The sequence below is a fragment of the Oryctolagus cuniculus genome, chromosome 13, assembly GCF_964237555.1.
Source record: "Oryctolagus cuniculus chromosome 13, mOryCun1.1, whole genome shotgun sequence".
NCBI lineage: Eukaryota > Metazoa > Chordata > Mammalia > Lagomorpha > Leporidae > Oryctolagus > Oryctolagus cuniculus.
This window is the reverse complement of record NC_091444.1, coordinates 60,009,361-60,025,969: the sequence shown is the minus strand read 5'-3', so window position 1 is coordinate 60,025,969 and position 16,609 is coordinate 60,009,361. Positions and strand designations below refer to the sequence as shown.

General features: G+C 35.8%; 1 protein-coding gene across 1 annotated transcript in view; it reads left to right on the top strand.

The window, feature by feature from the left end:
• RYR2 (ryanodine receptor 2) overlaps positions 1 to 16,609 on the top strand; it is a gene marked incomplete at its 5' end in the record, with an annotated part of 557,937 nt that overhangs the window by 422,014 nt on the left and 119,314 nt on the right. Inside the window, 3 exon segments of the mRNA NM_001082757.1 lie at positions 9,997 to 10,057; positions 12,634 to 12,872; positions 13,672 to 13,753. Coding sequence (NP_001076226.1) covers positions 9,997 to 10,057; positions 12,634 to 12,872; positions 13,672 to 13,753 — 382 coding nt within the window.

Genomic DNA, 16,609 nt, shown 5'->3' with positions numbered 1-16,609 from the left:
AAGACATTCCATGCTAACAGGAAGCAAAAAAGCACTGGTGTATCCATACTAATATCAGGCAGAATAGACAAAAAAAACTGTTAAAAGAGACAAAGAAGGGCACTATCTAATGATTAAGAAATCAATTCAGGCCAGCACCGCAGCTCACTAGGCTAATCCTCTGCCTGTGGCGCCGGAACCCCAGGTTCTAGTCCTGGTCAGGGTGCCAGATTCTGTCCTGGTTGCTCCTCCTCTTCCAGTCCAGCTCTCTGCTGTGGCCCAGGAAGGCAGTGGAGGATGGCCCAAGTGTTTGGGCCCTGCACCTGCATGGGTGACCAGGAGGAAGCACCTGGCTCCTAGCTTCAGATCGGTGCAGCACCGGCTGTAGCGGCCATTAGGGGAGTGAACCAACAGAAGGAAGACCTCTCTCTCTCTCTCTCTCTCTAACTCTGCCTGTCAAAAAAAAAAGAAATCAATTCAACAGGAAGATGTGACTATAATAAACGTATATGCACATAATTACAGGGCACCTGGCTATTTGAAAGATTTATTAAGGGATCTAAAGGAGACATAGACTCCAATACAATAGTAATGGGGGACTTCAACACCCCAGTTTCAGCAATGAACAGATCAACCGGGCAGAAAATCAGCAAGGAAGCAACAGAAATAATTAACACCATAAACCAAATGGACCTAACAGATATCTACTGAACTTTTCATCCTATAGCTGCAGAATACACATTCTCCTCACCAGTGAATGGAAATTTCAATAGGATAGAACACATGCTGTGCTCTAAAGCACATCTCAGCAAATTCAAAAAAAAAAAAAACCTCAAAATCATACCATGCATCTTCTCTGACCCTGATGGAATGAAGCCAGAAATCAACAACTCAGGAATCTCTAGAACATATGGAAACAAACGAGACTGAACAACATGCTTCTGAATGACCAATGGGTCATTGAAGAAATCAAGAGAAATAAAAAAAAATCAGGAAACAAATAAAGATGACAATACAGCATATCAAAACCATGTTTTTAAAGTTGTTATGAAATATATGAAGTTTATATTTCTTAAAAGGTTTCTGAAGAAAAAAGAAAAAAACTTACAGACTATAGCAAAAGCAGTGGTAAGAGGAAAGTTTATAACAATTGATGCCTACATCAAGAAATTGGAAAGGCATCAAATAAATGAGCTATCAATGCCTCTCAAGAGTCTAGAAAAATATCAGTAAATCAAACCCAAAGTGAGTAGGAATAAAGAAGAAATAATTAAAATTAGGAAATACAATTGAAAAAATGAAAAATCAATGGAACAAAGAGCTGCTTTTTTGAAAAAAATAAACACAAAATTGGCCCTACTAGCCAAAAAATAGAAGACCCAAATCAGGAAAATCAGAAATGGGAGGAAAATGAAATTTAACAAAGGATACCATATAAATACAAAGAATCATCAGAAATTACCACAAAGAGCTGTATGCCAACCAACTGGGAAACCTGGAAGAAGTGAACAGATTTAGCTGTATGTATACATAAAACCTACCTAAATTGAGTGATGAAGACATAGAAAACCTAAACAGACCAACGACCAAGATGGAAATTGAATCAAAATAAAGGCCCTCAAGCCCAGGACAAGATGGTCTCACTGCTGAATTCTATTATACATTTAAAGAAGAACTGGGGCTGGTGCTGTGGCTTAGCAGGTAAAGCCACCGCCGGTAGTGCTGGCATCACATATGGGCACCAGTTTGAGTCCCAGCTACTCTATTTCTAATCCAGCTCTCTGTTATGGCCTGGCAAAGAGGTAAAAGATGACCCAAGACCTTGGACCCCCTGATCCTGTGTGGAGAGACCCAGAAGAAGCTCCTGGATTCAGATCAGATCAGTTCCTGCCATTGCGGCCATCTGGTGAGTAACCAATGGATGGAAAACCTCGCTCTCGCTCGCTTGCTCGCTCTGTCTTGGCCTCCTGTAACTCTGCTTTCCAAATAAATAAATCTTTAAAAAAAATAAAAAAGAACCAACTGCTATTCTCCTCAATCTATTTCAAAGCAATTGAAAGAGAGGGAATCCTCCCAAACTCTTTCAATGAAGTCAGCATCACCTTAATTCCTAAACCTGAAAAAGATACAACAGAGAAAGAGAACTACAGACCAATTTCCCTGATGAATATAGACCCAAAAATCCTCCACAAAATACTAGCCATTCAAAACCAACAACGTATCAGAAAGATCATGCACCTGTGTGGGAGACCCGGAAGAAACTTCTGACTACAAGCTCCTGGTTTCGGATTGGTGCAGATTTGGCCATTGCGGCCAACTGGAGAGTGCCTCTGCTTCTTCTCTCTCTGTGTAACTCTGTGTTTCAAATAAATAAATAAATCTTTAAAAAAAATCAATGCACAAAAATCAGTAACCTTTGTATACACAGATAATGCCATGGCTGAGAAAGAACTACTAAGATTGGTCTTATTCACAATAGCTATAAAAAAAAAAATACTTTGGAATATCTAACCAAAGACATTAAATGTCTCTGTGATGAGAATTACAAAACATTACAGAAATAAATAGAAGACACAAAATAAATTGGAAAAATCTTCCATGTTCGTGGATTCAACAAATCAGTATCATCCAAATGTGCATACCACCAAAAGCAATTTACAGATTCAATGCAATCTCAATCAAAATACCAAGGGCGTAATTCTCAGATATAGAAAAAATGATGCTGAAATGCTTATGGAAACACAGGAGACCACAAATAACTAGAGCAATATTATACAATAAAAACAAAGCTGGAGGCACCACAATACCAGATTTCAAAGCATAATAGAGGGCAGTTATAATCCAAACTGCCTGGTACTGGTACAAAATCAGATGGATAGACCAGTGGAACAAGATAGAAACTCCAGAAATCAACTCATGCATCTACAACCAACTTATTTTTGAGGTAGGAGCTAAAATCAATACCTGGAGCAAGGACAGTCTCTTCAAGACATGGTGCTGGGAAAACTGGATCTTCACATGCAGAAATATGAAGCAAGATCCCTACTTTACACTATACATAAAAACCCACTCAAAATGATTCAGAGACCTAAATCTATGACCCAGTACCATCATAGAGTTCTGGGAGAAGACCCCATAGGCACAGGCAATCAAAGCCAAAATTGACAAATGGGATTACATTAAACTGAGGAGCTTCTGCACTACAAAAGAAACTCAGCAAAATGAAGATGCAACTGACAGAATGTGCGAAATTATTTGCAAAGTATGCATCTGATAAAGGATTAATATTCAAAATGTATAAAAAGCTCCAGTATCTCAACAGCAGCAAAACAAGTCAGTTCAGAAATGGGCAAAGGACTTTAACAGCCATTTTTCAAAAGAGGAATCCACATGGCTAACACACACATAAAAAAAAAAATGCTCACGATTGCTAGCCTTCAGGGAAATGCAAATCAAAACCACATGAGGGTTCACCTCACCCTCGTTAAAATGGCCTTCATACAGAAATCAACAAATAAGAAATATTGATGGGGATGTGGGGGAAAGGTATCCTAATCCACTGCTGGTGGCAATGTAAGCTGGTATAGCCAGTGTGGAATATAGCATGGAGATACCTCAGAAATCCAAATATTGACTTACCATATGGCCCAGCCATCCCATTTCTGGGAATTTACTGAAAGAAAATGAAATCAGCAAATAAAAGAGTTATCTGTACCCCCGTTTATATTGCAGCTCAATTCACAATACCTAATATATCAGTTCAACCCAAACGTCCATCATCTGAAGACTGGATAAAGAAATTATTGGATATGTGCACCATGGAATACTACATACTGGTTAAAAAAAAATGAAATCCTGTCATTTGTAAAAAATGGATGAATCTGGAAAACATCATATTTAGTGAAAAAAGCCAGTCCCAAAAGGGCAAATGCCATATATTCTCCCTGATCTATGCTAACTAATAGAGCACCTAAAAGGTAACTTATAGAAGTGAAACTGACACTTTGAGATGTGATGTCTTTGAATAGCCCTTGTCTCAACTGTTGAGGAGCAGTTTTTTTCATACTATTTATTGAATTCTTTAATTAGTATAGAATTAATCTTATGTGTATAAAGTTAACTGAAAATAGCTCTTAATAAAAAATAAGAATGGGAATAGTAGAGGGAGGAGAAAGATGGGTGGGAGTGCAGGTGGAATGGCATGTAGTTTTGGAAGAATCACTGTTTCTAAAGTTGTATTTATAAAATGCTTGAAGTTTGCATACCTTAAATAAAAGGTTTCTTGACAAAAAAGAAGATATATAAGCCTTCCTATTGCTGCTCAATGAAACCTTTCTGTTCTTTTCAGAGCAAGCAGGATCTGATAACTAAGAATCCAGAGTTAATAGTGATGGTGGCACAGGTGTGTGCATATCAGGGCTTCTAGTGGGCTTTATGTTTACAGGTGAAAATAAATTGGATGCCATAATATACTCACTCAATACGCATCTATTCTGTGTCTGCTATGTGTGAGTCAATCTCTTGGGATGTAAGGATGCAGACCTGAAGATTTCTATCTCTGTCCATTACTATACTGAGGCCCTCTAGAAACATCTTTCTCTTATTACTCCAAGAGCACACTAACCATTCCTTGTGAATTCCCTCTTGCCTCTCTACACTGTGCTCACAATGATCATCCCCTCTGCAAGCATCAGTCTCATCTATTATAGACCTACAGGAGTATTGAAAAAGATAAGCATTATCATATATTGAAAATCAAGCAATGGCCTTGATTAAAACACTGGAAATTTGCGTGCCTACTTCAAGCCAGTGCAGAAATGTTAATTTTATGTTTGGACAAGTTTTATGAGTGGAAACAAATAAGGAAATATAATGAACTAACAATTAGTAACTCTCCTTGATCAATAAATTAGTGAGAAGTTTATTTGATATTTTGATACTTCTTCCAGAACCCACTCATGTCTTTAAAAATGATGACTGATACCCTAAATTAGGAGATATGAGAAAATGAAATTTGTGTGTATTATCCCAATCAAGGTTCTGATTGTACTTGTTTGTGTTTAGAAGCACATATAGTAACAGGAAAGTCATTTGAGAAGCTCTGAGTGTTGTGCATATCTGAGCACTGGACATGCCATTACTTTGAGAATGTAATGGCTTTTTCAGACACTATCTGCAGTTCTTTGATGATCACTGTTATTCATAATTGGAAGATCATGAAAATCTTTTACTCATTTAAAAGTTGTGTAGTCCTATGGAAGCATGCATGGCAAAAACAAGTTTCCTAGATTTAATTAGGTGTACTATAAAAGAATTCATTTCTTATAGAGCAATAAATTCAGAAAAATTAGAATCAGTTACCTGTAATAAAAAGGAATATCAGAAGATACTACCCAAGAAATGTAGCTATTTCTTTCAATTGGACATAGCATTATAGGATAATTTATTTAAGGATAAGTTAATAGGATATGAGAGTATACAAAACATGGTCTCATGTTTAATTGAAACATCTTACCAAAATAAAGGAATCAATAATTTTGTTGTTTTTGGTATTGCAGACTTTAGAAATATTCAAGTCATTGACACTTTTCAATTTCTATCTCCTCATAATTTTGAGAGAAGTTTATATATTCTGGTATAGTTTCATTTTCTGTTATTAATAAGGACTCTGCTAGTATTAATCATTTTTTTATAGCGGAGAATATAATGAGCCACTATTTCAAAGCCCATTAGAAAACTAAAAAAGAACCAACTTTAGAATGCTGCTATTGCTGTTTCCAAAGTCAACATAGCTATCACACTATCAGGTGGAAGTGGTAAATGATATGTGAAATTAGAGCTAACACTGAGAATCACTGAGTGATTTGTATTAAAAATCACAAAAACAATTTGAGGTTAAAATGCAAAAAAAACCTTACTAATGTTATTTATATTATATATTTTAACTGTTTTTATTATTTAGAGAGTTGTATTATGAGTTTTTATAATGTTATTTAACACTCAGTGCTTTATGGTGTTATTAGAATTACATTATGAGATATGACTTTAATTCTGTATCTTTTATGCTCATATATAGTCAGCATGCATTGATACAAACACACCATCTTTTTAAAAAAACATATTTATTTGAAAGGCAGAGGGGGAGAGAGAGAGAGACAGAGACAGAGACAGAGACAGAGAGACAGAAAGGTTTTAGATCTACAGGTTTACTCCCCAAATAGGCACAACGGCCAGAGCAGGGCTGATCTGGAGCCAGGAGCTTCTTGGAGGTCTCCTACATGGGCGCAGGGGCCCAAGTACTTGGATCATCTTCTACTGTTTTCCCAGACCGTAGCAGAGAGATGGATTGGAAGTGGAGCAGTCAGGAATCAATCCAGTGCCCAGTGGGATGCCAGCACTCTGTGCTGGCCCCCAAACATGCCATCTTAAGACAAACATACAACCCCAAAGTGTTTTTCTGAGTGCTTACATGTGAGGAGAGGTATATTTTAGATCAAAGGAAGTAGCTGGGACCTTAATGCATGAGTTGAAAGTATTAAATTTCCAGTTTTTATGCTACACAGAGCAGTTAAGCTATTACATAAACAAATACGAGAAAATCCAATCACCACTTTCCAGTTTTACCCTTCCTGTTCTTACTAGTAATGTGATTGAATTATGTTTGTGGTGATGTGGGCGGTTTTAAGGAAAGCAGTATTCAGGCTGTTCTTACTTTATTTAAATACCTTCCTGCAGGTGTATCCCAAGGCTAACAGTTATTCTAGGGCTGTAAAACCTTCTAATAGGATCCATGCTTTCTCTTGGTCTGAAAATTAAAATATCAACTCAATTAATACTCTTTGCTGCATTCCTTAATGCACATTTACTTTAAGGTGTTTCCATTTGAAATTGTTCTGTGTCTAATAAGGGGTATACCAAAACGTAAATGTAGATGTATCCAATAGTTTGTTACTACAGCAACCACAGAAAGCTCAGATTCCCAGGATACCTTTTTATAGGAGCCACAGAACTTGTTTGGAGATTGTTGTTGTTTCCTATCCTACATACACCCCACAGTCATCCCACAAATATTTAATCGAGTGCCTCTTGTACATCAGACTGTAGTCTAGGTGCAGGGAACACAGCAAAGTAAAACCTCAGCTCTTGAGTCTATATGAGTAGAGGTATAAAATATCTCTGGCTCCCTTAGGGAAAGGGCATGGGTAAATTCAGTACAAAGCACAAACACTGGAGATCAGCAGTTCAGAACGGAAAGGTACAGGAAAAAAAATGATGTGTTCTAGGAAGAGAATGAGGGACCATGCTCTCTGAATCAGTGACGAAGCTTAGTCACCTAAGACTCAGGCAGCCCTTCTTCCCGAGTCGCCTTCTCTCATTTTCTGACTGCTTTCTCATTTTCTTTAACTTCAAATACTGGAGACCCTGGGACCTTGTTCTACATTCATCTTCATGCTGACTAATTTCTTTCAGATCCATGATGTTTTTTTTTTTTTTTTGGACAGGCAGAGTGGACAGTGAGAGAGAGAGACAGAGAGAAAGGTCTTCCTTTGCTGTTGGTTCACCCTCCAATGGCCGCCGCGGCCGGCGAGCTGCGGCCGGCGCACCGCGCTGATCCGGTGGCAGGAGCCAGGAGCCAGGTGCTTTTCCTGGTCTCCCATGGGGTGCAGGGCCCAAGCACTTGGGCCATCCTCCACTGCACTCCCTGGCCACAGCAGAGAGCTGGCCTGGAAGAGGGGCAACCGGGACAGAATCCGGCGCCCCAACCGGGACTAGAACCCAGTGTGCCGGCGCCGCTAGGCAGAGGATTAGCCTAGTGAGCCGCGGCGCCGGCCAGATCCATGATTTTAAAAATTATCTGTATTTGCTGATGCTCACATTGACAGCTCCAGCTCAGATAGCTGATTTTTATATCTGTCACCCAGTCCACACATCTCTACCTCAATCACTGAAAGGCGCATCGTATTTAACATATCTAAAGTCCAGATCAGGAGCTCCCCCCACCCACCTCCTAAATTAATTTGAGCACCCTGGTTCCCTGTACAGATCATTAAATGTAACACCATTCACTCAACTGCTCAGACCGAAAACCTTGCAGATACCCTGAACTCTTTTCTCTCTCACCTCACGTTCAATCTGTAAGAAAATCCTGAAAAGATATCTTCACTAATAGCCTAATCCAAATTCACCATCATCAATCAAATGAATCAGGTTTTGAAGTAAACTTCCCAACTAACTTCTGCTCTTGCTCTTCCAGGGTTTCACGTGTTTGGAATTGATCCTTTTACACTATGAATAATTAGTACCTATTCTACTCAAAAGTGAAGAAAGCCATCCTGTTGCATTTTAAAATATCTGTAGTGTTTGCTCAATCTGAAATCTCTAGAACCTGACCTATCTGCATCCTTGTACACTAAATCCAAGTTCTTTCCCCTTAACCTAGCTGACGTAGCTAATTTTACTCCCTCACGTGGAACACAGGTTCATTTTCTGCCTCAGAACCTTTGTTCATGCTGTTTCTACATCTGAGCCTTCCTCCCTCATCCATGCATGCTTTTTCCCTTTATGTCATAGGAATCTCTATGCAAATACCACCAAGTGGAGGGACTCATGACCACACACTATATTACTCTTTCCAGTTGCTTTATTTTTATAACTTGCTTTCTATATTTTATTATACCCTGATGCTATGTTATATGCTAATCTTTTTCCTCTTATTGACTCATTATCTAGATACTCTATTAAACACAAGTACCACAAGAATGCTGAAAGTCTGTCTATTTTTAATGAATGAATATTTAAGTGAATTAAACTTCTAAAGTCTACAGCAGATACCCTAGGATTAGCATCTATCAATAGTCAGAGCAATAACAAGTTCTGGCTTTCTTCCCACTTTGTCTCCATTACTGCCAGAAATTCTAAGATTTGAAGCACAAGATGAATAAAGCCTTTGTTATTAAGAACTCGGAGTGTCAGTAATAAATACCTTATTTTAAGTGTAGTATCATATTAATAAACTGACATGCCCATGTTCTAAGGCAATTATTAATTTCTAGGTATATTTAAGTAATACATTCTAGAATACTTGTATAAAGAATGTAACATATTCTAGTGTTATAAAAACTAATGTTCAAATAGAAGATGTCACCCTGTCAACCTCAGCACCCAGTAGATGATTTTGTGTGTGTGTGTGTGTGTGTGCTGTAAAAGTGTAGAATGAGGAACTGAACTGGTAGCAGCCCACTGTTTTTTAAAGTAAAATTGCTATTTCAGGTTAATCACTTTTTCTTTGCTTTTCTGTATCCCTGTCACAAAGCAGAAAAATATCACTCAAACATCTGTACTTTCTGATAAAACATGCCAATCAAAATGAGTGAATTTCATATTACTTTCAAGAATAGTTCTTTAGGTTTCAAATATCTTATGAGTCTATTATTTAACTTTGATAGCCTCTGATGTTGTTTTACATGGTGATTTCGTGCTTTAAAGATCAGCAGCATTCAGGTAAATTAATTTACCTTAATGAAAGTGAATTCAGACAATGTAATTCATCTCAATGCAGTTAAACACAATAAGAATAGACAGTTTGGGTAATTAAAGTGAAATTAAATTTATTTAACATAGCCTACCACTTGTATTAGACTTAGAGGACACCTGTTCTTATAGAGGATATGAGCTGATTTAGAACGTTTGCATAGAGTGTACTCTGGAACTATAATGAGCTAATATGAGAGGGGAGTATTTTTAAAACTCTTTGAGTCTGATGCAGTGCTTTTGAACGCTTCCTGAGCATGTCAGCTATTTGATGAGACATGCATTATTGCTTTTCTACTTACATTTGCATAACCACTTTTAAGCAAAAAAAATTGCATGATTTTAAACTTGATTATTAAAAGAAAATCTATTTAAATGGGTTATTACTGAATTGTCATTGACTAATTTTTGGAGCACCATATATTAATAAAACACAAAGAGCATAATTCACAGGGCAGTTTATACAGCATGTTGTTTCCCCTTTAGGAAATGATGCCACATCTATTGTCAACTGTCTTCATATTTTGGGACAGACTTTGGATGCAAGGTAAATGGATTAATCTGTTCTAGATGAGTTAATATAAAAACGTTATAGTAGAATGTTATATATGTTAAGGACATAGAATCTTGATTTTATTTGAAATTGTAATAAAGACTTTAGTACAGGGAAAAATAAAAAGTTTTGAAAATGAGTATTACAGTGGCAATTTGTTTTGTAATAATACATAGGTTATTTTAATTTCTGTGGCAGCTAGGAATATAACTAAAGATTGATTTGGGAATACATCAAGTGAGGGAAAAAGGATGAGCTGCCAACTCTAGAGGTTTTATTCATTTCCAGACATAGTAGATGTCCTGAACACTCATTAAAACATTTAGCTTTATAGAAAGCATAAGAGTTTCATTTTTATTTTACAAATGAGAAAAGAATATTTATTAGACAATAAGCTCAAGGACAGACAAATCTCCAAGTCTGTACTTTATAACTCTACCTATTAACTATTTGACTAGAAATCCAGCTTCCTTACCAAATTAAAAAAAAATCAGTTTGTTTAATGCAAATTGACTAAGCCATTAAGTCACACATTTAGTTCACGTAAACCTAATTAAAAACAATATTCTATGATTCACTTTGATTATACATCCTTGTGTTTAAGGTTTTATGTAAGGTACTTTCTGAAATCAACGAAGTAAAGAAACACCACAGTATGCTTGTTTTTCCTGCCAGAAATCAATAGTTCTATTAGCGTATCACTGCAGGATGAAGGTCAGCCTTCACTGGATCTGAAACAGCACTCTGGCTTCAAAATCAGCCCTTTAGGCATTCGGATCTGGCTAAAAAGCCCATGAGAGTTTCTCAGGCGTAGAAAGCCAAGACACTGTGGCAAAAACAAACAAACAAACAAACAAACCTAAATGAAAGATCTCTGTGAGTGAGATCCCAGCGGAAAGAACAGGCCATCAAAGAAGGAGGTACCTTTCTCTGAAGAGAGGAGAGGACTTCCACTTTGACTATGGCCTTGTCTAAGTAAGATAGGAGTTGACAAATCAAGAGGCTTCCATGGCGTTGGCAGCTCATGACAAGAGCCTCGGGTGATTACTGACGTCATAAATAAGAGTGTCAGTTGTTAAATCAACAACAGGAGTCACTGTGCACTTACTCCCCATGTAGGATCTCTGTCCTTAATGTGTTGTACAATATGAATTTTTTTTTTTTTTTTTTTTTTTTTTTTTTTTAAGTTTTTTTTTTATCTTTTATTTAATGAATATAAATTTCCAAAGTACGTCTCATGGGTTACAATGGCTTTCCCCCCCATACCGTCCCTCCCACCCACCACCCTCCCCTTTCCCACTCCCTCTCCCCTTCCATTCACATCAAGATTCATTTTCGATTATCTTAGTATACAGAAGATCAGCTTAGTATACCTTAAGTAAGGATTTCAACAGTTTGTTCCCACACAGAAACATAAAGTGAAAAATAATAGATGATTTTTTTTTAAATGATGATGAAATCAGATCAGACCTATTGTCATGTTTAATCCCAGTGAGAGTCAAGTTGGGAATTGATAGTTTCTTTTCTTTTTTTTTTTTTTTTTTAACAGAAGATCAGTTTAGTGTACATTAAGTAAAGATTTCAACAGTTTGCACCCCCATAGAAACACAAAGTGAAATATACTGTTTGAGTACTCGTTATAGCATTAAGCCTCAGTGTACAGCACATTAAGGACAGAGATCCTACATGAGGAGTAAGTGCACAGTGACTCCTGTTGTTGACTTTACAAATTGACACTCCTGTTTATGGTATCAGTAATCTCCCTATGCACCAGTCATGAGTTTCCAAGGCTATGGAAGCCCCTTGAGTTCTCCGACTCTTATCTTGTTGTACAATATGAATTAATGCTATAGCTAGTACTCAAACAGTACTCTATACTTTGTGTGTCTGTGTGGGTGCAGTCTGTTGAAATCTTTACTTAGTATATACTAAGTTGATCTTCTGTATATAATGATAATTAAAAATGAATCTTGGTGAAGAATGGGATGGGAGAGGGGGTGGGAGATGGGTTGGTTGCGGGTGGGAGGGAGGTTATGGGGGAAAAAGCTGCTATAATCCAAAAGTTTTACTTTGGAAATTTATGTTTATTAAATAAAAGTTAAAAAAAGAAAAGGTTTAATTGCTACCTTTTAAAGCACAATTTTTTTTTATGTAACTTGGTATAGCACAGTGGCATTAAATATAACTTTGATACTTGCTGCCTCAGGAAACATTCTCATTTTGTTGGAATTGGGATTAACTAAACCAGTTGAGGAGCCGGTTATATATATATAATATATATATTGTATATTTTGTTATAAAATAGATATTCTCAGAATGTGTGATGATGGTTGGAAAGCAAAGCATTAGCATTAGATTCTGCTCCAGTGTCCTAATGAAGTTGGCTATGAAGGCACCTGGCAAGGCCATTTACCTGGCAGTGTTCCTGTATCTTCAAGTGTATCTTTAGAAATTATTTTTGTCTTGATTTAAAACATGAGTTAACTAGACAGATGCCGTATTGGAGATGAAAACTTCGCATGGTGCTGTGTTTTATTTGTATTTTTTGTCCCCCTTTATTTCCTCTCTAGGACTGTGATGAAGACAGGCCTGGAGAGTGTTAAAAGTGCTCTCAGAGCCTTTCTGGACAACGCTGCGGAGGATCTGGAGAAGACGATGGAAAACCTTAAGCAGGGCCAATTCACCCACACCCGAAACCAACCCAGAGGTGTCACTCAGATTATCAATTACACCACAGTGGCTCTGTTGCCAATGCTGTCGTCATTATTTGAACATATTGGCCAACATCAGTTTGGAGAAGATCTAATATGTATGTAAATCTTGGAATCTCATTCTTGGCACAGTACCTTCAGAATTGTCAAAGCCACATCTAAGTTATTCACACGCTGCTTATACATGGAAATGCTTGTTTTAAACAAAATAGTATAGGTTAACATTTGAGTTGTAGAAGTCATTCTTATAGCAAAAAGATTGGTGAATTGCATGAACTCAGAGAGAACCGGTGAGGTGCTGCTTATGGACTATAACTTCCACATTGTGGAAATGCAGGTTCCAAATTGTACTATTTCTACAGTGCCTCTTATCATGTGAATTTTCTCATGCAGTTGAATCATATGATTTGCAGAATTAAATGTATCTGCATTGGTTCTAAGTCAAAGAAGATTGTTTCCAATCTTTCAACTACTGAGTTAAAGTCTGTCTTGGTAATTGGCCTTTTAGGGTGGTTCAGTACCACCTGATTTTAGGTTTTAGCCAATTTTCATGCAGCAAAACTAGAATTCTATGATTAGTAAAATACCCCCAAATACCCCTAAGTCTCTGTTCTTGCATAAATCCTTTATTCTTCTACATAGAGAAAAATTAAAAGAAAATTCTGTCTGAGAATGTTCTGAATAGTAATAGCACATTCTTCAGAATACTTTCAGTTCTGTAAAGAAAAGTATTTTGAGAAAAGCTTTTTATATTTCACGTTGTAATCTATTTTTTTCCTTTTCTGAGTGTTAAAATATTATAATTCCTTTTATGTGTAATTTTAGTTTTAGCCTAAGATTTCTCAGAACAGTGTTTAAGTGTGTTTATTTTCAAGTGAGATTTTCTTTTTTCTTCAGTGGAAGATGTACAGGTGTCTTGTTATAGAATCCTGACTAGTTTGTATGCTTTGGGAACCAGCAAGAGTATTTATGTGGAGAGGTAAGATTTTTAAAGTTTAACGTTGTATAAATAACTGTTTCAAGTTTTTTAACTATTTATTTGGAGAGTATTTGGTTTATAAATTTTTCATACTTATCAAGTAAACCAGATTGATCTATTAAATTACTTGGAAGAAATTAGATAATATGTAAGTAAATATGAATTGATGTAATAGAGAAAGTTGAGTCATGTGAAACAGTAAAGCAGTGATGATAAAAACTATATTTAATGTGAAGTTTAAACTTAGGGTATACATGAGTCTTATGAAAGACTCTGCTAGCACAATTTTTCATCATATCTTAGAAATACAAATTAAGCATGAATATAAACAGCTATTTAAGAAAGTAAGTTTCTTTTTTCTCTCAGGAGAGAGTGGTTAACAGTGTCAAATGATGTGAACAGGCAAAGTATAAATAGGTGTCCCATTGAATTAAAAATCAAAAATCTCTGGCAACTTCAGAAAGAAATTTCTGTGTGCTAGAGAAGAACAGGAGCGAGGTTTTTAAAAGATTAGACTAAGTAAAGACAAATACTGACAGAAGATTTAATATTGAACAGATGTGAATTCTCTCTAAATTATTTTATAATTAATTACCATACATTTTGAAATATAAAATTTATAATGGAATTTGACAAAATAATTCAGAAGTTCAAAGAATGAACTTGTGAGGCTAGCCAGTAAAGTTTTAATCAGAAAAAAGTAATGAAAAGATCATCATTTGCCCTACTAAGTATCAAGGCTTATAAAGCGATAATCATTAAAATAGTGTGACAATTATGTAGAGGTAGGAACTTGGATCATTTAAAAAGGACAGTTGGGTTCACTCCCAATTGGAAATTTTGTGTGCATTGTAAGGTTAACGGTTTTCACATAATTTGTATGGTTAAAAATTATTTTATACTAAAGAAGCATTGTAATTTATTGTTTTTTTATTTTTCATTAACATAGATAAGGCTAATGTACATTTATCAGTTCTGCATATGCTTATGCTTATTTCTTTTTGCCATCTTCTTAGAATTTGAAATTATAAGTTAAATGGATGCATATATTAAATGATTATAATACTCATTTCACCATTTTTCAGCACAAGTAAATTTACATTTTCAATTATTATAAACAAATGTCATTTTTTCACATTTTTTACTTTATTAACTTCTTTATTGAAAAATGTAGTTCAACTCTTTAATTGAACAGCATTTTAATATTGGAGTCCTAGTTGTGTTTTCTAATGCATTTCACAACAGCTCTTTACTATTTTTTATATTTACTTTGTTGTTTGCATTTCTTTATCCTATGCATTGCCTTTTTTCATCTGTCATCTATTTTTAAATTGTGTTGTCATACTATTTTGCAATTACCATTTTGCTTATAAAGTGATTCTTTTCTTGCTGCCTATTCCTCCAGTTTATATGAGTTTTGGCTGTTTATAGCTTCATAACATTCATATATAAGACATTATATGCATATAGTATTTTGTGATATGAAAATTTGAATTTTAATATAATAAAATCTACCAACTTTTCCACCTATGCCTCCTCTCCATAATTTTATGTCTTGAAAAAGGCTACACTTTTAGCAGAAAAACATTCAGATGTTCTTCTAGAATTTTCATGTTTTCAGTTTTTTACATTTAGCTTTTTAATCTCCATATTCTTACTAAATAGTCAATAAAAGTCAATAAAAGCTGACCTCTCATATATCTTATATCTATGTATAGAGAGAAACTAAACCAAAACTAATAAGTAATTCAATACATGTGAGTTGCAAGTCATGTGAGCAAGTGCACAATGTTTAGAACTAGAGGGTCAGAAATTTATCTTTCAAAAACTGACTTTTATGCAACAGAAAGCAGGTAGAAGAGAAATCAATTGTAGATAGGTATATGTCTGGCAGCTTCCATTAACTCAATGAAGTAGGACTTGAGTCCTCAGACAAATGATGGCTGGGAAAAGAACAGCTCAATGCAAGTAGAGAAAATCGACAGTGATCATGTCTGGGATAAAAAGGGAATGTATTCAACTTACTTGAATATCATTTCTCTTTGTTGTTATGTAGCATTCCAGTTCAAGTTTTTAAATCATCAAACACATGTAGTCATTTAATAAATGCTTATCTGATGATTTAAAATAAAGTCTGTATTATATACTAAAGTAATATACTTGCTAGATTATATTTCTAGAATTTCTATTTTGTTCTATTCCATTTTTAATTATTAAACCAATGCCACAGAGACTGAATTGTTTATATTTTGTAATATATTTTTATTTTTGATAGGCCAAATGCTCTCATATACCTTCTTCCTATTGGATTTGTTGTTGCCATACTTGCCTATATATTTTTCTTTTTTTGTTAGAGATTTATTTATTTATTTTTAAGTCAGAGATACAGAGAGGGAGGAGAGGCAGAGAGAGGCAGAGAGAGGGAGAGAGAGAGGTCCTCCATCCACTGATTCACTCCCCAATTTGCTACAACAGCCGGAATTGTGCTGATCTGAAGCCAGGAGCCAGGAGCTTCTTCTGGATCTCCCATGCAGGTGCAGGGCCCAAGGACTTGGGCCATCTTCCATTGCTTTCCCAGGCTATACCAGAGAGCTGGATTGGAAGTGGAGCAGCCGGGACTCAAACTGGTGCCCACATGGGATGCTGGCACTGCAGGCGGCAGCCTTACCCACTACACCCCAGCGCTGAACCCTGTATTTTTCTTTATGAAATTTGAGAACATTTTATTGGATTCTAAAGAAAAATATTTTTAAAATCTTTTTTGCAATTCATTGTAAATAATAAAGTGATTTGAGAAGAATAAAAAGCAAAATTTCAAAGATAAATAATAGATATTTTGGGAAAACAGAAAAAGGT